This window comes from Pieris napi, chromosome 14 (genome assembly GCF_905475465.1).
Source record: "Pieris napi chromosome 14, ilPieNapi1.2, whole genome shotgun sequence".
Classification (NCBI taxonomy): domain Eukaryota; kingdom Metazoa; phylum Arthropoda; class Insecta; order Lepidoptera; family Pieridae; genus Pieris; species Pieris napi.
Window position 1 is genome coordinate 5,312,475 of NC_062247.1, and position 25,641 is coordinate 5,338,115.

Below are 25,641 nucleotides of genomic sequence, written 5' to 3' on the forward strand. Positions count from 1 at the left end.
TTTTGACCCACTTTAAACGGACAGATTTAATTCAAACTTTGTACACTTATAAAGAATCAGCGACAATATAATAATTTCATAGGTTTATCTCGAAAAAAACAATGAAATTTTTTTTAAGTCCACAAAGCAATACGATTAAATTGAGACAACACGTATTGCTGCTAGGACTAAAAAGTGGAAAATAAATATAGTTAAAAAAAACTATAAAACACGCTTTTAAAGCACATCAAACTAAAAAGTGAAAAATAGTTCCTAAATTAAGCTGAAATCGATAGACGAAAAATATGGCACAGAGCGCCCCGCGATTTTTCACAATAATACCAGTGTTTTTTGTTCATTACCATTTTCAGCCTAAATTAGGAATTATTAAGTATATCTATAGTACCTAATTTCTAAGATTCGAAGTAGGTAACATAATTTTTTACTATATTAATTTTCAAAATTCACAATCATTTATTCTAATCTAATTATAATATTAAATATCGCTTTCTCTCTCACTCTCATATAAACTCGTAGCAGCGTATCTTTGATTGTCCATTGTGAGCATAACTCAATGAAGCAATTTTGTAGCGTACGCTTAAAATTTGACCTTCATCTCAACAAATTTAAATCTCAAACGTATTGAGGATTTCGTTTGTTGTAGACTTGTTTTGTGTAAACCTTCATTTTTCGTTTGCTTCGGGGAATTACTAAGTTCAGTTTAATTAAGGTAAGACAACTGAATGTTTAATTAAACATTTCTTAACTATATCCTATCCTGCTCAATCTTGACTTTTGTAATTCTTGTATTTCTTATTCTTTTGCATTGAATCGCAATTCATGAATCCGTGAGATTAGCTTTTTAGTTTGAGTTTTAGTTGAGATATAATTTTTTTTATAAGATAAAGTTATGCACTTCTTGCTCTTTACCTATCATATTTTTTTTGGTTTTTCCTTGCCTGAAAGAGATCGCCTGTTAGCGATAACGCCGGCCGTTGCATGCCTTATAATTTTGATGTATAATGTTATTTGTTTTTGTATAAAATGTAACGAAGTGTGAATAAATAAATGCATATTTAATCTTAAAGAAAGAGGTTTACACAGTATTTTTTGTGGTTAAACGGGAAATATCTATGATTTCCAAATAGAATAGATTATATAAATAAGATGTACTTAAAAGAAGTATAGACCAGTCTGAGGACACTGGTCTATACTTAAAATAATATTATTTTTAATATTTATATAATAAATAATTTTATTTTTCCTTTAATTTTTATAATATTCTCCTCCCTTTCCAATAGGTCTCATCCTACTATTAGTTTTTCACTTTTTATTTTTTTTAAAGGCTATCTACCCTGGTCTAGTACTGATTGTACTTGCTTTATTTTCAGGTATAACTGATGAATTCCATCATGATGGATAAACAACATCTCTATGATGTGAAAGATGACAAAGAGGTATTTTTGCGCCCAATATGTGTAAAAAGGAACAGTACCTTTTAGTTTCGATTAAAATAAAACGGTATTCGTGTTTATGTTTTTAGGATATTACGTTGGAGACAAATCGGCCACAACTTGTGGAGACCAAGGCTTCTATTACGGTAATTAACTTATCGTTTAAATACCTACAAGTTTGAGCTCAATATTTACATCGGAACGAGTTTATGTTAGAATCATTTAAAACCCAATGTGAAACCCTTAATATTCTATCTAGAAAATTTACGTTCAAAAACATTTGCAAAGAATATTGGAATTAACAGTACATTGATAACAATGCATGTAACTTATCGAATAAATCATTATTATTTGAATTAAAACTTTAATTTTTATTGAAGTGAAACTTCTTTATCGGGGTTGGAAAAAAATTTTGTGTAACATTTTTTCGTTACGCGTCACATTTTTCGGTTACGCGTCACATGTTTCGGTTACGCGTCACATTTGACCGTTACGCGCGTCTTTTTCTTGTCCCTACCAGGATGGATTCAAAGAGATTCTACACCATTAATAACAAAAATGTATAATAACGATAACAATGATACTAAAAATTATATTACAATTTATGAAATTCTGTAATAATCTTAGTGGTAATAAGGTAAAATGAAATAATTGTATTATTTGTATTCAAGTCTGTGATATTAAAAGCCTTTTGCTAAACTTTATCTAATTTAACTTTATTTAACCAATTTCTGTAAAGTTGCATATTATAGATAATTTTTCGAAAAATAAGGTCATAAAGAAGTTTCACTTGTAACGTGTGTACACAGTACACGCACATTTTTTTTAGTACTATCAAGTACCCAAGTCTTGTTCTATCCCGTAATACGATTTCCGTGGATTTATATAGTTATATTCTATAAGTTTTGCATACATTATTTATCCCTACAAGTTTTTGTGTGCTTTAGGCCGTCTTGCTCGGCCCAGAAACTTCCACAATAAAATGTCCTCATTGTGGTAGTACTGTGAAGACCAGGGTTCGTTATACAACTACTGCAAGGACTCATATAGCTGCTGCCCTTTGTGGATTAATATGGTATTATTCTCTTTGTGTATATTATATTATATTTTCAATCAAGAAATGGATATGAAGGAAAACCTTACTTTACTTTACTATGTGTAATAGTCTTTTAATACCCAGTAGAATTTTTTACATAATTTCTATCTATCTTTTCTATGTCTAACATTTAACTGGATTACTCTTAAATTCCTTGTTTTATAAGAACAGAGATACATTTTTAAATGATTAAATCTTGGATATCACCGTGTCTTAAACTTGTTTCATGTAGGACAGCCAAAAATTCAATACTCTTGTAATCGATTTTGTTTGTACAAAAAATGTTTATGTTTATTATGTTTTAATGTTTCGCCATTATATTTATTTTACAGTTGTTGCTGCTGCATCCCGTATTGTTCAAGCTCAGCAAAAAACACGGATCACTTCTGCCCTAGTTGCTTCAAATACCTTGGCACTTACGAAAAATAAGGACTAAATTAAGAGCTACCAATGTGATAAGAATGAAATTTGTGCCCGAAACGTAACATTAGATATATTTACTGAACCTTGCCTTTTTTTGTACCAATATAATGTGAAATTGAAATGTAATTAATGATTACTAACGTGAAACTGTTATCTTTCTGTAACATTTGCTAAGAATAATATGTATCTAAGTTTTAACATTCACATATCGACGTAGGAAAGCATATTTGCTGTAAGTAGACAAAATACCTAAAGTGACATTTTCCTGCCATTAGAATCAGAAAAAAAAGCCGCATCGAATGACCCGGGTCCCGTATCTCTACGATGAAAAAAACTTTACATACGCCGTTGAAAACGTCCGTACTTATATTTTTTTTAGCAAGATTAAATGCTGTAGGTAGACCAAAATCTAGTCATTTCAGACATTTTGTACTTACAGCAAAAGAAAAACTGCATTTTTTTCTTTACAAATACTTACCTCTTCCCATTTAAAAACTTAACGCTACTTACAGCATTTCAGCGACGTGTGATTTTTACATTCGTTTACTTACAGCAAGTTTAGGGAACCTACAGATTTAGTTTTTTTACGACATTTTATTTCAACCAAACATTACATTACCAAATGACCCACTGCATTTCTAGATCTAGAGCGTTTTAAAGGTTTGTGATTTAAAAAACTGTTTGCTGTAAGTAGCCAAACATACTTATAGTAACTTTGGATAAAAAGTTTACATTGCAAATGGTGACTGGCAGTTAAATAAATATATGTTTCAAAAATGGTAGCAATATCATGGATAGGTCAGACACTATTAATTTTTTTCCGAAATTAATAAAGTTTTTTGGCTCTGGTGAACAATTGCAATATGTCTACTTACAGCAAATGTGCTTTCCTAAGTCGATATATGTTCAATAAATTACTTTACGTGAATTTTAACGTAATCTTTTATTCACACAGGGCAGATCGCGTTTAAACGATACAGTTTTTATTATTCGTATGAACTATGAGTCACGGATTGTACGGTACTATACTGTATTGGATTGGATTTTAAATCTAATAATTATCTTACGTCTCCTTTATATGGCAACAGTGAAATCTGTAATTAATTAGGTACGGCAGCTGTTGCAGAACATCCAAAACTTAAAGCTGACCTGCCAGATCGTTTTAAAAATATGTTGCCGCAATCCGCATTGGTTGAAAGAAGTAACAAGGGCTGAAAATCTCATTTAGCATTCCTACGGGTATGAACAACCATTATGGCAGCAATACGTGGAAGTGCTTAATTCCAAGACTTTTTTAATGAGCTACCAGATACGTAACAAAACAGCCATCTAAACGTACGTTCCAATTTAAAAGAATTAAATAATTTTACATAATGCATAACAAAGCGACTCTAATGACTCATAATAGGAATTTTAAGTGAATAAACCAATGATGATGATTTTTTTTGATGTAAACAGTGTTACACAAGACCGAAACTTATCGTATTATTTTGTATATTTTAACAAAAACTATGCAACATCGATCAGCACTTACTAACACAGCGAAGTAATATACGTAATGTATATTAAAATTAAAGCAAGTGGCTGAGGCTTTTTATAGGGCTAACTTTTACGAAGTATTTATTACTACTTGGAATTGATTTGACAGTGCACAAATAAGCTTACGCAAACGTGAAATATTTTTTTTGTCAAATCACCTTTTTGTTCCTTTTGTTAAATTAATCAGTGAGGGTTTTCAATTTTTGTACCACGCGGTCTTAAGTTTGCGACATTCTACGGTTTTTGGAATAACTATATCTATCTGCGTCTCCCGTACTTAAAAACTGTGTTGGATACATACAGAAGTCATAGTCCGTGTTAAGTCTCGTTTCTGAACCTTAAAGTCCTTAAAAAAGACATTCAGAAATCATTGCTAGTCATTTATCAATTGTCTTTGAAACTACTTCAAAAATTGATTTCTATTTCTAACAGTTAAGTAAGTTATCAATAAGTTCTTTTGTTTTTGTTTTTTTTTTTAAAAACAATAATTAATAAAAAGCTCTAATTGAAATATTAGTGTTTCGTCGAGGCAGAATACGAATTTCCACTCGATGTTCGTTGTTCCAACTTCCACAACTGAGCATTATTTTAGTCAGTTTCTGCCACTCACCACCACTGTGTGGAATCAGCTGCCCATTGAAGTATTTCCGAATAAATTAGATTTAAAGTCCTTCAAGAAACGAACGTACCAATTCTTAGGCCGACACTGCATATATATTGGCGGCAGTATCGCATAAAATGAGGTGAGCCTCCTGCCAGTTTTCCCCCTGTTATACACAAAAAAATATATAATTGTTCAAACTATTTTTAAGCAAATTATTTTATTAAAAGGGTTTTGCTCAGCAAGTACATATAATGTGCTGATCGTGGTAGTGGCGATAAGAGGCGGCAGTGTCATGCCATTATCATTATCCGGTGTTGCTTACAGCCCGCCATACATTTGATTAATAAAAATACAGGCTAATTTTTGCACAGTTAATCATCGTCGTGCAGCCATTTACTAAAATCACCATGCATACTTTTCGGACGGTTCCAAATGGCCGCCATACCGCCGAAAATGATTTGGATTCTTGGAAAGTATTTGATAAAATGCTCAGTAGAGAAAATGCTGGGAGTTGCATTCAAAACTACTGGACCACTAGACAAATATATCTACATTTAAAAATACTAATAAATAAAATGAAGATAATGTTCCTGACAGTCCAAATAAATATTTTATGTCGTATCATACTGTGTTTTTCTTCTGTGTTTTAAGTACGATACACGTATTCCATTAACATAATTTTAAATGTGAAATTATTGTCATTTAAATAGTCGTAAAACGCTTTATGAAAAATCAGTGATGTTGAACACCATTCACAATGTGAATGTCGTCATAACTATTCCCCGGGTGTAAAGGCCGGAGAATAGTTATTAGGAGAGTGCTTTAGGATAGTACTTTAGTTGAAACATGTAAACGCTACTTGCTTTAAGGCCGATTTACATTATCTTAGTGTTTAGGAGTGTGCTTTAGTACAACTTGAAAGGCAAGTTCATTAGCGTAGCGTTTACTAAAGCAAGCAACATGTTTCAACTAAAGTACTATCCTAAAGCAGTCTCCTAAACACTAAGATAATGTAAATCGGCCTTTAGTAAACGCTACTTGCTTTAGTACGGTTCTACTTGACTTTCAAGTTGAATCAAAATAGAATCGCTTTTTATTTTTGTTTCAAGTTCCCGCGCCGCGCACCTCCCGAGATCTTCCCTCGTTGTGTGTAAACACGCAATTTAGGAGAGTGCATAAGTGCCGTGAAACGCGTGCGTGTTTTTTGATTTTTAAAGATGGCTAAATGGTCGGAAGATACAACTATCAAATTTGTGTCTGAATATGTTGTTCACGAATGTTTGTGGAACGTTAAAAACAATTTATACAAAAACAAACCGGCTAGGCATTCGGCATACACTGCCTTAAAAGAAGCTATTTTGTTTATTATTTATATTTAGTTTATTTATTTCGAATAAAATCTATTTGTTCCATAACTACAGTTAGTATTTTGCGTAGAATAGAGCGTATTTGCCGACGTCGTTGCGCGTTCATTGTGGCGCTGTAATGATACTCTACTGGAAGAAATGTAAACGTTCACTCGCAACGCACTAAAGCACTAAAGAACTTGCCTTTCAAGTTGTACTAAAGCACTCTCCTAAACACTAAGATAATGTAAATCGGCCTTAAGACAGACCTTTCCTAAATCAACTATATGAAAACCAACATATACTATGTATATTAATATAAATTAATAACATGAAAAGTAATATAACGAATCTCTTGACTTGACGTAAACACACAAATAATTAGTTTTTTTTAACATAATATTAATATAGAAAAACATTTAAGCGTTTTCAGTTAAGTTAATAATAACGCAACCGCATAAGTTGTAAATATTATGTTGTAGCACATTACCAATTCTTCGACATGCGAGTGGCTTATTCACAAATATTCGAAGACGAAAAAAAAGTTTTTAAGCCCACGGTCCTCAACAGAATATCAAACCCGTATAATATACTATGACGAATAAATTTTTAGTTTTCCTTAGAGTTTTCCCTGTGTTATCATTGTCCAAAATAACTGAAACCGTAAATTATATCATAATTATATTTATTGCAAAAGAGTATAGATGTTTTCGGACCAATTTTATATTTAAATAAGTTATTAGGAATATTTAAAAACAAGTGCGCTTCACGGGTAAGAAAATTATGTTAGCCGTTGCTTTATTTTTTTTTAAGAAATGTTTTTGATATAACGATTAACGACTATAATATAATAATTTGTGTAATGATCATGCATGCAATTATTCGTTGCATTACAAACTGTTCAAAAACCTTTAATACGACACTCTTTTTGCTAAAAAGCGATCTGTTCTTGTTATAAACAAAAAATATAATTATTATTATTTCGTTGATTGACAAACGTACGGTCAATATTGTCTACTTAAGGTATTTTCAATGCCCAGTTATAATTCTATGCCAACATTTACTTATGTTGTGAAGACAAACAAATGTACATATATTAGCTGAGCTGATCTGCCAACTTCGATAGATGGACTATCACATAATGATTTCTTTTAATTTAATCCAATAGTTTCTGAAATGGCGACGCCTCAATGGAATGCAACAGCACCATCGCCCCCATCTTATCCGGAGGTACAAATATATGTAAAATAATGTTCTATCGTGTAATCTATAAAGCTTTATTGCATTGCATAGATCTAGCAGTTGATTATTTTCGTAGTTTTTCAGTTGTTTAGCCTTTTTATATCTACCAATAGTATAGTCCGTGTAGACTATAATATCGAATGATATAAAAAAGGTGTATGGATAATTCATCATCAGTTTCATCAATTGAATACCAAATTATAATTTTCATTTTCTAGCTCACTAAATTGATTAATTAGATTGATAAAAATAGAGGAGTTTTAATGGAAGAATTGAGGTAGTACATGATTCCAAGGGAAAATGACAATTGTTTCGAAAGGATACGTTACTATTGCTCACAGTTAAAAAATGTAAAGATTAAAACAAAGAAATCAAATTAAATGTATTAATTGTAACCTCGTTTGTTGTCCTTCCAATGGGCCAACACATTTCTACGTCTGCCTATTATGCTTAATAATTATAGTTTCGTCAGGAATTGAACAGAAACACACTGTTTTATTTTAGACTATACAGTCCAGTGCTAATATGTCTGGAGCGATTGCAAGAAATCGGATCGTCCACCCTGCACCTGTGGTAATAACAAAGTTAAATATTCTAAAGTCGTATACACATAAATAAAATTTACAGTGCTATGTGTCAAAGCCCTAGCGTCGGTGTTATATAGTGAAAATTCATTGAATACATTCAATCGTCAAAGAGAACGGCAAGACGTGTTAATGTGGATACTTCTACCATAAGGGCGCAATCCAAAGAATCTAATGATAACAAAATTGGGCGATACAGTTTGGCGTTGTAGTAACGAATTTATCGTCAACATCAAATTAAATTATATCACTAGATAGATAAAAGGCCAAAGAACTCATTACAATAATCCAGTAGGTACAGTGATGCATCCAGCATCGCGTGCGGTTAATAGGGAAACGCCGCCATTTTGAGGTTATTTGCAATTAGTATAAATTATAACTTGGAAAAGCTACGATATTTGTTACGTACGTACGAGCAATTTATACGATTGTATTAATTTTAATACGAATATTTTTTTCCAGAATATCCCACCACTGGGTCCAAAAAGGTGCAATATCAAATGCCCCTTTTGCAATATTCAGGTGATCACGGCTATATCTCATACTACAACTACTAGAACTCATACTTGCGCGCTTAGAAGGTACACTTCGTTTTTTATTTTCTTTTAGCGATAAGAATTAGGTCTGAAACTATCCCTTAAAGACGAAAGTTGAGGTGCAAATGTTTTCTCCGAACTTTGCATCATTTATTTAATAGAAACAGAAAAAGACAAATAATATATAAAGTAAGAGTATATCAATATGAAGTTGACAGCAGACAGGAAGGCATAGTGAATTTAAATTATTAATAATTGTTTCTGAAATGAAACAGTAGATGAATGCGAAAACATGTCGACATCAGCGATGGCATCGAGTTAAGTACACATTCTGTAGAGATGCGCGGACACCAATATTATTAATAAATATTTATAAATTTTCAGACGTTTGTGTTTTTAAGGTTTTGGGTGATGATGAAAAAGTTTACGATAATTGGTTTTACAATCTCGTTCAGGGTAATGTTCTGGTAACGTGGACCAAACGGATGTTGCTACGTACCTACTGTAAATGATGCGCATTTTTAATTTTTTAGGTTTTTTTTTTAAGATAATTCACGCCAATTGACCTAGTCCCATGCTAAGCTGGTGAAGCTTGTGTTATGGGTACTAGGCAACGGATATACATACATATTATACATAGATAGACATATAAATACATATTTAAACACCCAAGACCCAAGCACAACACCAAATGCTCATCACATCGATGTTCGTCTCAGCCGGGGATCGAACCCAGGACCCATGGATTCGCAGTCAGGGGTACTAACCACTAGACCAAGGAGTCGTCAGGTTTAGGAATATTAACTAATTTATCAATCAACGCAAACTAATATCTGTATGTGATTTACTGGATATTTGAGCTTTAATATATACTATTTCATACATACCCTATATATACGTAAGTTATTTTTACAGCCTTTGCTGTTGCTGTATACCGTACTGCATGAATTCAACAAGAAACACCGATCATTACTGTACATCTTGCCACGCGTTTCTTGGTACCTACGAAAAGTAGCTACATACAATATATTCATCATTCAATTTGGCTAATACGTCACTTAGTGTATAAAAAGCGCAGACTATGTTTGTAATCTACTAATATCTTGATACTGTCAAATATATTGTTTTAAAATTTCACAATTAGTATCATTTTTTGCCTACTGATGATTATGTTTGAAAGTACTCCTCAAAGGGGATGTACAACCATTACAAGTAAAGAATTCTTTAGACCAGTGATTCCCAAAGTGGTCTATATCGACCCCTAATCTACGTCAGCGAAAAAAAATTTGGGGATCCATGAAATGAAAATGGGGAAGAAAAAGATTAACCCTTACAAAATTGACGCCAAATGTTGATAATTTATTATTAAAGCATCAGGTTCATCCTTGTCACTAAAAATATTGACTTATTGCTTATGTTATTTTATGATTATTTAATGCTACGTATATTTTACATAACAGATACAAAATTTTATTTTGAGTAGTTTTAATTTAAATTCAATTAATAAATGTATAAATTAACATGTGTTTTTACTTTAAGTTTTTAACACTAAACTTCACTACAGTTAGAAATTTACAGGAAATCAATATCAGGTAAGTAGGGGGTCTACCCAACACGGAAAAACATGGCAAGGGGTCTACGACACAAAAAAGTTTGGGGAACTCTGCTTTAAACCCTTAAAGAGACAGTACACATGTCTGTTTAATTGATTATGTTTATAAGGATCTTCAAATATTTCTATTCTGGAAGCTCCGTGGAGCGGATGTTTTGGTTTTACACAGAGTGTTGTAGCCTTTATAAATATGAAGCCATAGAGAAATGGCATACACCTGGCGAGTTGATACGAGGATTCGATAGCGTAATTTGTAAATATAATTCCACTCATAGATTTGAAGATAATTACACGCTTTATATTAGCTTCACCTGTATGTATGTATGTAACCGACTCCTTCGGACTCGATTTTGACTCACTTTAAACGGACAGATTTTATTAAAATTTTGCGCACCTGTCAAAGATCGATGACAATGCAATAATCCGAAAAAAAAAAATAAAAAAAATTTAACTAAAAAACACGCTTTTAAAGCACATCAAACTAAAAAGTGAAAAATAATTCCTAATTTAGGCTGGAAATGGTAATGAACAAAAAATACTGGTATTATTGTGAAAAAGCGTGTAGACCAGTGCCGATAATTTTTGAAACCTAAAAAAATTACAGTAGGATGAAACCCATTAGAAAAGCAGGGGAATATGATCAAAATGAAAGGAAAAATAAATTACGGTCGATCTGAGGTCGGGAAGGGGTAGGGGGGGAGTTTTAAGGGTAAAAAACGGTTTATCTCGATTTCCGGCAAAACTAAAAGTCCTATCGAAGAAAGTTAAATGGCAAAGTTGTAGGTAATAAAAAGATCTAAAACTTTTGTATTCACACATTTTTCACATAACCTCAAAATTTATGTGAAAAATTCAAAAAACCAAGTTTTTGGTTTTTAATTTTTATCTTTTACAAAAATATTTTTTTTTTAACGAAATTTGGTGAAAACTTACCTTTCTATGTCCCAAATACGCTGTAATTTATTTGATTAAAAATATTTATTTGTTCACCTTATTTTGAATTAATATCGAAAAAACACCCTAATTTTCAATCGAAAATTCTGACGTCAAAATTTCAGCTTTTTTCAAAAAGTTGGTGTGCATTCAGTTCGTTGAAATCTCTTCTTTCTTATGGTAAAAAAATATTTATATATTACCATAGTAAATCTTCTCAGAAAACGCAAAAAATCGTATGCAGTAACGCCCAGACACGTCATCCCCTTCCCTACTTCTCTATGAATCTTCTTTAAACTATAATCAGATGCCTATTTATTACTATTTTAAGATAACTTATATATACCTGAGTTACCTAAAAAAAAAATTTAGCCTTTAGATGGGCTAAAATTTTCGTATTTCATAGAGAAGTAAGGAAGGGGATGACAGGTCTGGGCGTTACTGCATACGATTTTTTGCGTTTTCTGAGAAGATTTACTATGGTAATATATAAATATTTTTTTACCATAGGAAAGTAGAGATTTCAACGAACTGAAAGCACACCAACTTTTTGAAAAAAGCTGAAATTTTGACGTCAGAATTTTCGATTGAAAATTAGGGTGTTTTTTCGATATTAATTCAAAATAAGCTGAACAAATAAATATTTTTAATCAAATAAATTACAGTGTATTTGGGACATAGAAAGGTAAGTTTTCACCAAATTTCGTTAAAAAAAAAATATTTTTGTTAAAGATAAAAATAAAAAACCAAAAACTTGGTTTTTTGAATTTTTCACATAAATTTTGAGGTTATGTGAAAAATGTGTGAATACAAAAGTTTTAGATCTTTTTATTACCTCCAACTTTGCAATTTAACTTTCTTCGATAGGACTTGTAGTTTTGCCGGAAATCGAGATAAACCGTTTTTTACCCTTAAAACTCCCCCCCTACCCCTTCCCGACCTCAGATCGACCGTAATTTATTTTTCCTTTCATTTTGATCATATTCCCCTGCTCTTCTAATGGGTTTCATCCTACTGTAATTTTTTTCACTTTTTATTTATTTTAAAGGCTATCTGCACTGGTCTAGTGGGGCGCTCTGTGCCATATTTTTCGTCTATAGAGCAACCCACTTTTTCACAATAATACTAAACTACTATTTATTTAAACTATTATTTATTTTAAAATGTAAGATGTACCCACTGTGTTCTAACATTGATTACTTACTATATTATCATATAATTATTACAAACGATTACAGATTATTGCGAGTTATTACCGTGTCGCTATATATTAACAATCCTTACAAGTATAACCAATGGTCAATTAATGATCTGACTGCCCATTATGATAATAATCGATGACGCTTTTGTAGGAATAATGCTAACCATTAAACACAATTTTTTCTTTATTAGATTACTTGTCAATCCACGGGCGCCTGCTTGGAAGAATATAGAAAATGAAATGAAATCAGTGGCGCTACAACCTCTTTAGGTCTGGGCCTCAGATTTCTGAATCTGTTTCATAATCATTTTTTAATCTAATAGGCAAATAGGTGATCAGCCTCTAGTGCCTGACACACGCCGTCAACTTTTCTATGTTTATGTACTTTACATTGGTGCACAGCCGGGGATCGAACCTGCGACCTCAGGTATGAGAGTCACACGCAGAAGACACTAGACTAACACTGTTCATATGAGAATGGAAGAATATAGAGAATGTGATATTTTTTTGGTATCTAAAATCTAATTATTTTTCTTTTAAGGATATTTATGTTGTTATTTTCATATACAGTCGAAATAGTTTTACGTGTGTTGAAGTCACTAACAATTTGCCAGGAACAATCTTTGGTTTAGCCGTTTACATGGCAGGTTTCTGTTTCTAGCACGATTAATTCGCAATAGACAAAAAATAAGAATATATAAACATTTCATATAGGCGACCAGAGTAATGCGCGAAGTCACGCGCTTACCTACTTCCATAGTACACATTTGTACCTTAATCATGAAATAGTAGGCGTGAATATGCTAAGCCCTAAGGTGAAAAAGATGACTCTTCGCCAATGTTTCTTTAAAATTTAGTAGCTACTCATTAACAAAGAAAACTTTTTGTTCATACAAACTTCATGGAATTTACATGTACCATAACGAAAATTATTAGCTTGTTTGACCGCAACGCTGGTTTTGACGTAATTCAAATATCAATTACGCGATAATAAAAAAAAACCATTCGCGCATATGTGGAACCAGCTACACGTCATAATTATTCCAAAAAAATGTCCTTTAAGTAGAGAACGTAACAATTATTGTTAATGGGCCGGCGACATACTCGCAAACCTTCTGCGTTGAGGTGAGCCTCCAGCCACCTATTCTAAAAAATCTCGGTGATATGTGAGAGTACATAGAAATAAAAAACCATAGATACTATAAAGGTTTTATTTAAGCAACATATTGATTCGTAAGTGCCCTTAGCAGTCTGGCCCGTCTGATAGCTGCGGCTTCTCTTTGAATATCTTCACTATTATTAGCGTTAAGTTCTAAAGCCCCAGCGGCTTTTACGGTCCGGGCCTTTCTGCCTCCTTCGCCACGCCGATTATGTAGGGCAACGGCAACTTCTAGAAGCGTGCCATCCCATAAACAGCCGTAGTAACCGTCCATTGCATCCGCGGCGTTGCTGCTCTGAAAGTGTTAAGTTTACCATAGACTAAATAAAATAAGGAATGGATTCAGAGACAAACCTAAAGCCGGAATTAATAAAGCATACTTCGACTACGTTCACATTTAACGTAGAAATTGGTTTTGTTTGAGCTCTTATTAAACATGTACTCGGTTAATTTAATGTCCAGGACTATAAATTCAAATCCTGAAAAGTCTAAGCACTATTTATAAGACGATTTGGTCTCGTCTCTGAATATCCTAATACGTGTTTGACATACGGGAGTGACACTTAGCGCTAAGTCTCGCCTCTGAATCTCCTATTACGTTTTTGACAGACGGGAGTCATACTTAGCGCTAAGTCTCGTTTCTGAATCTACTAGTACGTTTTTGACAGACGGGAGTCACACTAAACGCTAAGTCTGGTCTCTGAATATCCTAATACGTCTTTGACAGACAGAAGTCACACTTAGCGCTAAGTCTGGTCTCTGAATATCCTAATACGTCTTTGACAGACGGGAGTCACACTTAGCGCTAAGTCTCGTTTCTGAATCTCCTAGTACGTTTTTGGCAGACGGGAGTCACACTTAGCGCTAAGTCTCGTCTCTGAATCTCCTAGTACGTTTTTGGCAGACGGGAGTCACACTTAGCGCTAAGTCTCGTTTCTGAATCTCCTAGTACGTTTTTGGCAGACGGGAGTCACACTTAGCGCTAAGTCTCGTTTCTGAATCTCCTAGTACGTTTTTGGCAGACGGGAGTCACACTTAGCGCTAAGTCTCGTCTCTGAATCTCCTAGTACGTTTTTGACAGACGGGAGTCACATTTAGCGCTAAGTCTGGTCTCTGAATCTCCTAGTACGTTTTTGACAGACGGGAGTCACACTTAGCGCTAAGTCTGGTCTCTGAATCTCCTAGTACGTTTTTGACAGACGGGAGTCACATTTAGCGCTAAGTCTGGTCTCTGAATCTCCTAGTACGTTTTTGACAGACGGGAGTCACACTTAGCGCTAAGTCTGGTCTCTGAATCTCCTAGTACGTTTTTGACAGACGGGAGTCACACTTAGCGCTAAGTCTGGTCTCTGAATATCCTAATACGTCTTTGACAGACGGGAGTCACACTTAGCGCTAAGTCTGGTCTCTGAATATCCTAATACGTCTTTGACAGACGGGAGTCACACTTAGCGCTAAGTCTCGTCTCTGAATCTCCTAGTACGTCTTTGACAGACGGGAGTCACACTTAGCGCTAAGTCTGGTCTCTGAATATCCTAATACGTCTTTGACAGACGGGAGTCACACTTAGCGCTAAGTCTCGTCTCTGAATCTCCTAGTACGTCTTTGACAGACGGGAGTCACACTTAGCGCTAAGTCTGGTCTCTGAATATCCTAATACGTCTTTGACAGACGGGAGTCACACTTAGCGCTAAGTCTCGTCTCTGAATCTCCTAGTACGTCTTTGACAGACGGGAGTCACACTTAGCGCTAAGTCTGGTCTCTGAATATCCTAATACGTCTTTGACAGACGGGAGTCACACTTAGCGCTAAGTCTCGTCTCTGAATCTCCTAGTACGTTTTTGACAGACGGGAGTCACACTTAGCGCTAAGTCTCGTCTCTGAATCTCCTAGTACGTCTTTGACAGACGGGAGTCACACTTAGCGCTAAGTCTGGTCTCTGAATATCCTAATACGTCTTTGACAGACGGGAGTCACACTTAGCGCTAAGTCTCGTCTCTGAATCTCCTAGTACGTCTTTGACAGACGGGAGTCACACTTAGCGCTAAGTCTGGTCTCTGAATATCCTAATACGTCTTTGACAGACGGGAGTCACACTTAGCGCTAAGTCTCGTCTCTGAATCTCCTAGTACGTTTTTGACAGACGGGAGTCGTTTCTGAATCTCACTCGTCCCTAATCTCTCATTTATGGAATTTTGTCACGTAATACTATTGACTTAATTGCTGTGGTTAATAATAACAATTTATTTGCAAGAATATGGTACAAAAATGTTATCGTGGTTGTTACATATCCATTACTCCCTTTGCCCCGCATAACCAATACCTATACCCCTCTGACGCAACACCATTATAACAGGAAGCGGATAAGAGATACCAATAGCCTTGATCGGATAACTCACATCGGACCGGTCAAATTCTCAATTAGTAATAAGTCCATAATATAGATTATTTGTCGTGCACCTCATATCGTGCCGATTAAATAGTCATATTTAGTTAAGTCTCAATTATTGTATTATTAATTAATTAAAGTATTTTAAATACATTTTGTTTTTTTTGCGATTTACCGCTGGCCTTGACTTAATTTGGTACTGTATACTAAAGTTTAGCATATTTTGCCACACATGGTGTGCAAATTAGCCCTAAATGGAATTTCCCATAGAAGTTACATACATTATGAGTCATAGCATTATACTCAATTCTTGTATATTATTTGTAGTGATAAAATATCACATTTTTAAAATATATTATTACGTTATCAAATTAATATTAATTATAATGATTCACGCAAATAAACATTAATAGAATAATATTTTTTTTTAAAGTAGTACATTTAGTAGATTTTTAAAAACACTAGTCGGAAGATCTTTTAATGTTTTTGGTAAATTATTATAAACCTTTTGATTGCCATACATAAGGGGTTTTTCCTATACAATTCCAGATTAATTTTTGGCCCAGTAAATTTCTCCTAATGTCTACTTCGATAGATGTCTATTCCGCTGACTTAAAAATATTTATGTTTTTTTTTTGTTAAAGACCAGTTCGATTCTCGGCTATAAAAAGCACAGAAGGTTCTAAGTTAGTTATAACTCACTTCACACTAAAAGGAATGAAATATCTAAATTTCATGTAAAAAACACATTACTGTATTCCCTTACATTACTTTAAAGTTTTATTCGTAAAAGTTAAAGAAAATCTCCGCCACTCTTTGAAAATGCGTTTTCTACCTGCAAACTACGTCATTCACTTGATACTTTGAAACAAAATGTAGTAATAATAAAAGAAGGGCATAAACTAAACTGAATTATATGTATCTCAATCATAACAAGGTACAAACAGGTGAACAAGAATAGGTGCTTCGATAAGAAATAGAGGAAGAAATAAAGCATTCCTCAAATTTTAGACTCTAAAGGACTTTACAAAATAAATAGTACATAAGAACAGAGTGTATTCTTCTCAAATCAGTCGTAAAGCAGTCATTTTACGATTTGGCATTCTGATAAACAATAAACTACAAGCTCCCTCCTTATCAGAATGCCAAATCGTAAAATGACTGCTTCACGACTGATCGAGCGCGACCGCCGCTGCGAAAACCGCTGTGAGAGTTCGAAAATTGAGTTACTAGATATTGGATATTTTTATGTTAAACATCCTTTTTAGTAAATAAGGTTTGTTTTAATTACTTATTAGTCTTAAGTTACGCTAGATCGTAATGTTAAATGATGTCTTTGTGCACACAATTTATTTAAAAAAAAAATGTGTGCGTGTACTAGGTGTACACACGTAAGAAGTGAAACTTCTTTATGACCTTATTTTTCGAAAAATGATCTACTATATGCAACTTTACAGAAATTGGTTAAATAAAGTTAAATTAGATAAAGTTTAACAAAAGGCTTTTATTATCATAGACATGAATACAAGTACAATTATTTCATTTTAACTTATTACTGTACTACTATGTAGTACTAAGATTATTACAGAATTTCATTAATTAATAGAATTATTAGTATTACTATCATTGTTATCGTTATTATATATTTTTGTTACTAATAGCTTCGAATCTCTTCGGATCAACCGTGGTAGGGACAAGAAAAAGATGGCGCGTAACCGAAAAATGTGACAAATGTGTGTAAATTTTTTTCCAACGCCGATAAAGAAGTTTGACTTCAAAAAGCAACATGGCGCGTAACCTGCTACAAAATTTCTCCCATACGTCGATAAAGAAGTTTCACTTCAAAAGATGGCGCGTAACGGAAAAATGTGACGCGTAACGAAAAAATGTTACACTAAATTTTTTTCCAACCCCGATAAAGAAGTTTTACTTCAAAAAAAAGTATTTACAGTCATGTTATCCTAGATTTATGGGCATTAAGTGTGTATATTTACCTTTTCCGCAAAGCACTTGAAAGCTGTAACATAGTCTGGATCGTCGGGCAGCTGACATAACGCGGCCGCCTGCGCAGGCGATGCTAATGCCTGACAACATCGCGCTGCACGACGCGTTATACTACCTTCGTCTGGGGCACGCTTCGCGAAGTGCCAAGTACCGGCAGCTAAGGCGCAAAGGTAACGTCTAAGAGCCGGTGCCCAGCGCCCGCAGGCCATTTCCACGTCACCATATAAACGTAACCTGGATTTCCATAAATTGTATAGGATATTGGATATTAAAATATAAATGCATTAAGCTACCGTTAAAACATAAACTGACTAAAAGTCCCATCATATGTGAAGTAATTTTAGAATTATTTAATTTATTAGGATATTATTTATATTTATGCTAGAGTAATGTAAGTCTTTAATTAATAATTGTTAAGTTAGATAATCAAATATAAATGAGCATTATTTTCTGTTTAGTAACAGTTTGTGAAAACATTACAAAAAAGTCAGTGGCGCTACAACCTTGTTTATGTCTGGGCCTCAGATTTCTGAATCTGTTTCATAATCTTTTGTCAATCTAATAGGCAACTAGGTGATCAGCCTCTTGTGTCTGACACACGCCGTCGATTTGTTGGGTCTAAGGCAAGCAGGTTTCCTCACGATGTTTTTCTTCACCTTTGAGCGAATGTTAAATGTGGACATAGAAAGAACAGTCCATTGGTTAACAGCCGGCGGTCGAACCTACGACCTAAGAGATGACAGTCGCCAACATAACACAAAAAACAGAAATAAAAATACAGTGTATTATACTCTTTATAACGAAAAATTCTCTATAACGAAGAAAGCTGCTCGCTTGAAATTCGTTATAAAGAATTTACACTGTATATTAAAACAACTTCTTTAAAGCAAATAGTCAATATCTTAATAAATTATAATTAAAAATACAATATAAAAAAAAATCACTTACCACGACGTATTATATTAAAAAAATCACTTACCACGACGTATTATATTAAAAAAAATCACTTACCATGACGTATTATACGGATAATACTTCAAACTCCTCTCCAGTAATTCGGTGATCGTTTCCAATACATATTTCGAATTATAGTTATTTATATTCGAAATATTCGAGGGCCACAGATTCGTGTATTCCACGACTAATTCCACTGACGTGTCATCTATTATTAAATTGTATATCCTCGCTAGAAGGGACAACACTACGCTGACAGCTAAAGGCTCTCTTAGGGTTGCCAGAAACGCGTTAAACGCATTTCTCGCTTCGGATGCCGTGTTTGGCACATCCCTGGAATGTGAGGGCAAGCCCCCGGCCGTTCGCTTCACGGGACCGCTTGTTCCATTGTTATATATTGAGAGCGCTGAAATATAACGATTTGTCATTATTAGTGAACAAATATTAAAGAAGACCGCACTTAGATACTGTCAACTGTCAAATGTACCCAACATTATATCTTAACGGATTTTTCTGGAACTGATGACAAGAACAATGAAGAAATTTATGAGACATACACTTGAAATCCTAAATAGATCATCATATCCGATATCACATACACCCTGTAAGTGATAACCTAATCTTTTTATCTTTGTTATAAATGCATTACTCAGTATGATGCTGCTCACTCTATGAACATCTTTTTATCTAAAAAATTATTCCTTTAAACAACATCTACTCGAACTCTCCTATACTGAAACGTATAGTATTCTTATGTGCAACAGTAGTTTAATTATAAAATTGTAAGTGTTATGTAGAATTATTATGTCAAGTACCGTTAATATGTCAAATGTCAATGTCAGCTGCCCACGACACAGGGAATCCTAGTGCTTTATTTTTTAACTAAACATGTATAATAAAGATATTTTCCTTTTCTCATATGAAAGTGAGATACATTATTAAAACAACACGGCGTACCGAGTGCTTCTCTCTACTCAGCAATGGTAATCAATGAGTCTGTATTTTTCTTACCATAGTCCCAGAGAGGTCTTGGAAACTTCCTACCAGCCTTTCCCCGCTGTAGTTCAAAGCAAGCTGCGCAGACGGCCGCGGCCGCCTCACCAGGGCCTGACACGACGCCAGCGCCCTCCCACTCACACGCATTTACCAGGCATATCCAACAACCTTCCAATACCTGAAATTACCATCGAATTACAACCACACGACAATTGTTAGTTCAGTGGATTTAGACGTATATTTTGGAGGCCCTAAGTTTCGTTAGATACAATTTTCAGTTAGGCACAGAAAGCTCAAACTGACACTGAAAAGAATATATCGAAGAACGCTTAATGAAATTCTTTGAAGTATTTCTGTAGATTTTAAACAGTTTATTAAATCAACAATGAGTTTTACATTCATTATTTATTCTTTGAGAGATGTTAGAAACGTTGAAGCATGTGTGTATCCTTTAAATCAATGTCTTCTGAACTGATGCACATTAAACCCGATATTTAAACTGGCTATGAAACACTATTTAAAAACTCTTTTTTGGTAACTTCAAAAACCTACCTGTGGTCGCGGCACAATCCCATCCCCAGATGTCGCTGCAGCGATACATGCTTTACATTTATTAGCAAGTGCCGATAAATTCAGTCTGTGATTAGGCCATTCACTCAACAACACATTCACTTGCAAGAACAGAACTTCCCACGACAACTGTCGACACAGACGATATAATGTTGGATCAGACCCAACACCTAGCTGGCTCCTTGCCTCATTTTCCAACACTGAGAGTAACGAAAGTGCCGTCCTGGAACACCCAGCTTCCACTCTCGCCCGGGCCAGCCCTGACACTATATACCCAAAGTCTTGCATGAAACCTCTTGGCAATGATATAAATGCCATCCCTAACCCTCCCGGAGGCTTCCATGAAGGACTCAGCTTCCACAATGGCGAAGACGGCGACATAACAGCGAGTTTCACTAAACGCATTCTGATATCTTCAGCCGTAGATGCTTCAACTAGCCGCTTCTTCAACCTCCCCATTTCCAACTCTGGTACAGTTTTGAAATCGAAATTCGGCATCTCCCAATCATCAGTGAGCAATTCTCTTGGAATATCCATATTTTCGTCATCCACTGCGTTTGGATCGTTTAAAATGTCATCCAAATGTTCGTCACATATTAATTTTCGCCGAACTCTCTCTGAGGCGTCTCCGACATATTTTTTTAGATAGTCATCTATTCTATCTATTGGTAGCTTGCAGTTTGATGTGGCTAGATGAAGGAAAAATATCCGAAGATTTTCCCAATCCTTTTCAGACAAATCTGATGTTAGAACAGGCCCCATTGCCCAAAAGAGAAGATCAAAGTACTTGATGCCGATGGTTTTGAATTTGTTCAAAAATTCTGGGTGAGTCGAAGGTATTCCGCCCTCTAACGCGTATCTTATGGCGTTCAGTACCGACACTCTGTTTAAAAGATCTCTTGCTACAGTAAATGCTCCACTAGAGGCAGATCCTTGTATATCAAGTTCAACCACTTCTCTATGGACCAATGGTATTTCTCGAGCCAAATTATCAGCTTGCAAAATGCCGATAATACCCGCATAATGATTCGCGATAGACTCCTGAAGTTTCTGAAGTAAATGTGGTTCTTCATTCAATAGCTCATATCCCAAGTTCAGAGCTCTTATGTAGCCCAGAATATCCTCCTTCTTCATACTTGCATAATATAAATTTTCCCAGGGCATTTCTTTATGGATACCACCATAACCATAGGTGGCTATTTCTCTTTCTAAGAGGTTGGAGTTTTCTCTACAGCCTAAAATGTGCTTTTTAGCTAAATCATGTTGCCCATAGAAAAAGTAATTATAGCAAAGATCAAAGTGAACTTGCATTGCTAACTCGTATTGGCTAATATAAATATCACCAGCATTCCAATCATGATTCATATCATCAGAATCTTCTGTTAGATTGACAAATGTCTCCATAACGGGTATTTTTATTTTTCTTGACTCTCTTCGACCAAGAGTTCCTTCATAGTATGCTATAATACCTTCTAAATATCTTATACTTTGCATCCTAGATGATTCACACATACGCAATATTTTTTCAAAGTTTTGATTTAATGGATTGTATGTTATATCCCCTTGGGCGCCAGGCCTGGAATTTTAAAAGTTTTTTTTATTTATACATGTAATGGACACAAGATAATTCTCTAAAAATATATGTTGCTATATTGAAATGAAATATCTCTTGAGACTTTGTGTCTTCCAACAAAACAAAAGTTTTCATGTTGAAATTCACAGAATATGAATATCAAATTTAACTAGACATTAATTACAGCACAGTAGAAAAATAGAGTACACTTACAAATGAGCATATGGCAGCTTGGACGATTTCATAAAAAGTGCAGACTTGACCGGAAACCTTAGCACCCATCTGTGATATAAAGTCAGTGCAAATTGCACATGTAGCTGTTGCAGAAGGTCAGATTGGATTTCCTAAAATCATAGTTTAAAAATACATAGTTGCTATTTAAGAGGAACAGTTACTTAAGCTGTTATGACAAAGTTTCATATGGAAGCTAAAATATAATTATTGTTCTAATATTTGATAAAATTTTAGTGAGAGATAACTTCTCAGGTTCATTCTAGAAATATTATTTAATATAATATATAAATAATTACCAAAGGAGGAACAGCAAAAGCTGTATCTGTTGCCATAAATACAAGATCTTGCATAAGTTGCTGTTGTATATGAGGAGGTAAATTTTTTTCCAAGACATCTGAAATCCAATAAAATGTTTTATATTTTTTATATGCATATCTGCTGTATGAATTCCTGTACTGTATTAATTTTACTGTACTGAATTGACTTATACTGTATTACAAAACAAATGTTAATAAAATACATTCAAATTTAATAATATATTAAGCCTTTATTGTTTATAATGTAAGAAGGCGAAGCCTAAAGAATATTAAATAGCAAAAAAATATACAAAAATGTGAACGCAGTTTACCTAATTGAGTGACAACAGAATAGTATTTCTTATTTACCTATAAGAAAGCAATGCAATTAGATATTCTATACATGTATGTTAAATATCAGATTCATCAGAAAATTATCTTATGAATATTTATAATAAGTCATTGTATTGTAATGAAATTAAGAAATTCTTGTTAGTAACTGTAACTGTATTACAAAGGAAAAATATACCTAAGTTCCAATTAAGTGTGGGCGCAACTTTAAGTGCTAAAATCTTCAATGCTAGTTGTTTTCTAGTGAATTGTAAAACAGTTGGTGTACTTGGAGCAGGACTTGATGGCCCATCAACATCTACTACCCTATCACTTAATTTAGAATTTTGATTCTTAGCATCAACTGATAGAAATTCTTCTATTAACTGACATCCTGATGGTTCTGTGGAGATTAAAAATTAGTAATAAGTGACATTAATTAAAATTAAGTAATAGTGCAAATACTTAAATTCTCGGATAGCTACAAATGCACTCAAAATAAAAGAAGACCTTTATACATTTTATAGATCTCATAGAAATACTATGATTGTTTAATAATTCTTTTATATTATAAAGTTTCAAAAGTAACTTACCTGGATTAGGTTTATTCAAATGTCTTTTCAGTAATGTAGGATCAAGAAGAAACTCAAACCATAACACAGTATCTGGTGATATTGGTACTGTTCCTGGCCTAAGAAGATCCACGTCCATGGCTAATTCTTTGATATGAAATTATAAAAAATACATTTTTCCTTTGAAATACACTTTGTAAGTTTCTAACAATAATGCACTATCAGTGAAGGAATTCCATTAATAATAAAAAGAGTGTAATGAGCTCTTAAGTCTTAACTTTCGTGATTCGTCTCTCAGATTTTTCTTTATTTTTCTCGATGTACTCTGTAGTCTGTTGTTGAAATTTTGACATTTGTTCGCCGACAGTTATATTCATTAATGAAACTGACACCAGAGTGCAGACTGCAAACAGCAACTATAGACTTGCTGCCTCTTCTTTTTTTTTGACTATTGGAAAAAAACTAGAATTTTTCGAAACAAATCGTTTGAAAGTCGTTATTAATCCGACGAATTCGACTAACGCCCACGCACTTGGGCCGCCGGTACCAGAGCTATGACCATAATTTTTCATTTTTTCATTTCGTAACAAGGCCCCTGAAGAACCGCCATACTGGTACAAAATAATGACCGACTATTTTGTGTTACTATCTCCCGGCCTATATTATTTTAATATTATAAATGCGTACTAACGTTGATGTTCTTTTTTCCAAATTTCATGAAATGCTTGTATTTTGATGTTTGATACATAGTCGTCCTTCTGAGCTATATCATTATTGTCGTATTTTAATCAATAATTAGTCATATCGTAGTACTCTATAAATTTAGAGTACTGCTCGTAATTATTCAGTGCATAGAAACATAAAAAACATGTTGTATGCATATTTTTTTTATCTTAGTAACCACATATAAGTTTTACACTATTAAAGTATTTTTTACCCAACGAACGCTAACCGTAAGCTTGACGTTAAGACGTTGATATTTACTTCCAATGGATTAATTTATACTAAAGGAATTTAATAACAAAAATATTTAGCAAATTGCACTTCAATCTATACGATTAACTAACAGAAAAAAATTCTTGCATATTTCAAGACTTTTTCAAGTATTTACTAAACGATCGACTAGCGCTAGACTGTCGTCAGGACTCTGGTGTTTACTTTCGATAGATTAGAAATATTGTGCACTTGATCGATGTGTTATCAATAAGTGTGTGATAAACGCCTATCTACGCTATCCTTCGTTCACTGGCGGACTCTCCCGTTATTGACTGACAAAAACAATGTTTATAAAATTAAAATAGTTGAAAATATGTACGAATGTGAATAAAGAATATCGCCAAAAGTAAGTACTTCATTAAAATAACTTAAATGTGGATTGTATTTTCTATATTATGAGGTTTATCTATTTCTATTTGTAGCAATTTTTATTTAACTGTCATATAGGTACATTTTCAGTGCTTAACTAATATTTTGCTATATCATTTAAACAGCTCATAAGTTTTGTATTGAGTATTCATAAACTTTTGGTATTCAGGTAGAAACAACTTTAGAACCTTTGGAACTTGCAAGCATGAACTTGATCATGCGTAGACAACGTGAATTAAGTTAGTGTGGAAAAGTGGTATAATTTAAAGCAAGGATAATAATTAGAGTAATCAATACCGTAATTGGTTTGCTTTCGGGAATGTTTTAATCCAGCTCCTATCTTTTTCAGTGGATAACATGTATCAACAAATCACTCAGAGTTCAAATGAAGTCTGCATCGAGATGGACCTGCTTCAAGTTGGATCAGAGCCTGTAGGCATGCGATGCCCGCATTGCCACGAAGAAATTATGACAAGAGCTGACTACAAAAATAGTTCAAAGACACATCTAGCTGCTTTAATACTTGGTTTATTGTTTTGGTCTGTACCGCTTTATAGACTTATGTTAATCGAATCTATAGGATTTGGGAATGCTTTCTGGTTCGAAGATCTATTTCTTCACTATGGACATTTAAAAAGGTTTTCCTACAG

At 33.9% G+C, this 25,641-nt stretch overlaps 1 protein-coding gene and 3 long non-coding RNA genes across 5 annotated transcripts in view; 3 read left to right on the forward strand and 1 right to left on the reverse strand.

The window, feature by feature from the left end:
* Window positions 1-9,940, forward strand: part of LOC125056191 — a 109,876-nt gene extending 99,936 nt beyond the window's left edge. The window contains exons 1-5 of one of the 2 annotated variants that reach the window (XR_007118019.1): window positions 7,014-7,213; window positions 7,610-7,671; window positions 8,188-8,256; window positions 8,730-8,848; window positions 9,719-9,940. This is a non-coding gene — a long non-coding RNA (uncharacterized LOC125056191). Of the gene's footprint in view, window positions 1-7,013; window positions 7,214-7,609; window positions 7,672-8,187; window positions 8,257-8,729; window positions 8,849-9,718 lie in introns of those variants that run through there. The other variant, XR_007118020.1, reaches the window with a different exon arrangement.
* Window positions 514-2,464, forward strand: LOC125056190. Its single transcript, XR_007118018.1, has 4 exons — window positions 514-709; window positions 1,371-1,436; window positions 1,523-1,579; window positions 2,381-2,464. It is a non-coding gene; the product is annotated as an uncharacterized LOC125056190 (long non-coding RNA).
* Window positions 8,855-9,637, forward strand: LOC125056192. Its single transcript, XR_007118021.1, has 2 exons — window positions 8,855-9,336; window positions 9,593-9,637. It is a non-coding gene; the product is annotated as an uncharacterized LOC125056192 (long non-coding RNA).
* A 3,804-nt stretch (window positions 9,941-13,744) lies between the features above and the next one.
* Window positions 13,745-23,927, reverse strand: LOC125055918 (integrator complex subunit 8). Its single transcript, XM_047658661.1, has 9 exons — window positions 23,648-23,927; window positions 23,254-23,457; window positions 22,725-22,822; window positions 22,408-22,538; window positions 20,604-22,197; window positions 20,067-20,229; window positions 19,113-19,461; window positions 18,092-18,335; window positions 13,745-14,003 (listed from the first exon to the last, which is right to left on the reverse strand). Exons 1-9 carry the CDS (start codon window positions 23,763-23,765, stop codon window positions 13,764-13,766), a joined length of 3,141 nt encoding a protein of 1,046 aa, XP_047514617.1. The 5' UTR covers window positions 23,766-23,927; the 3' UTR covers window positions 13,745-13,763.
* Between the last annotated feature and the right edge of the window lie 1,714 nt (window positions 23,928-25,641).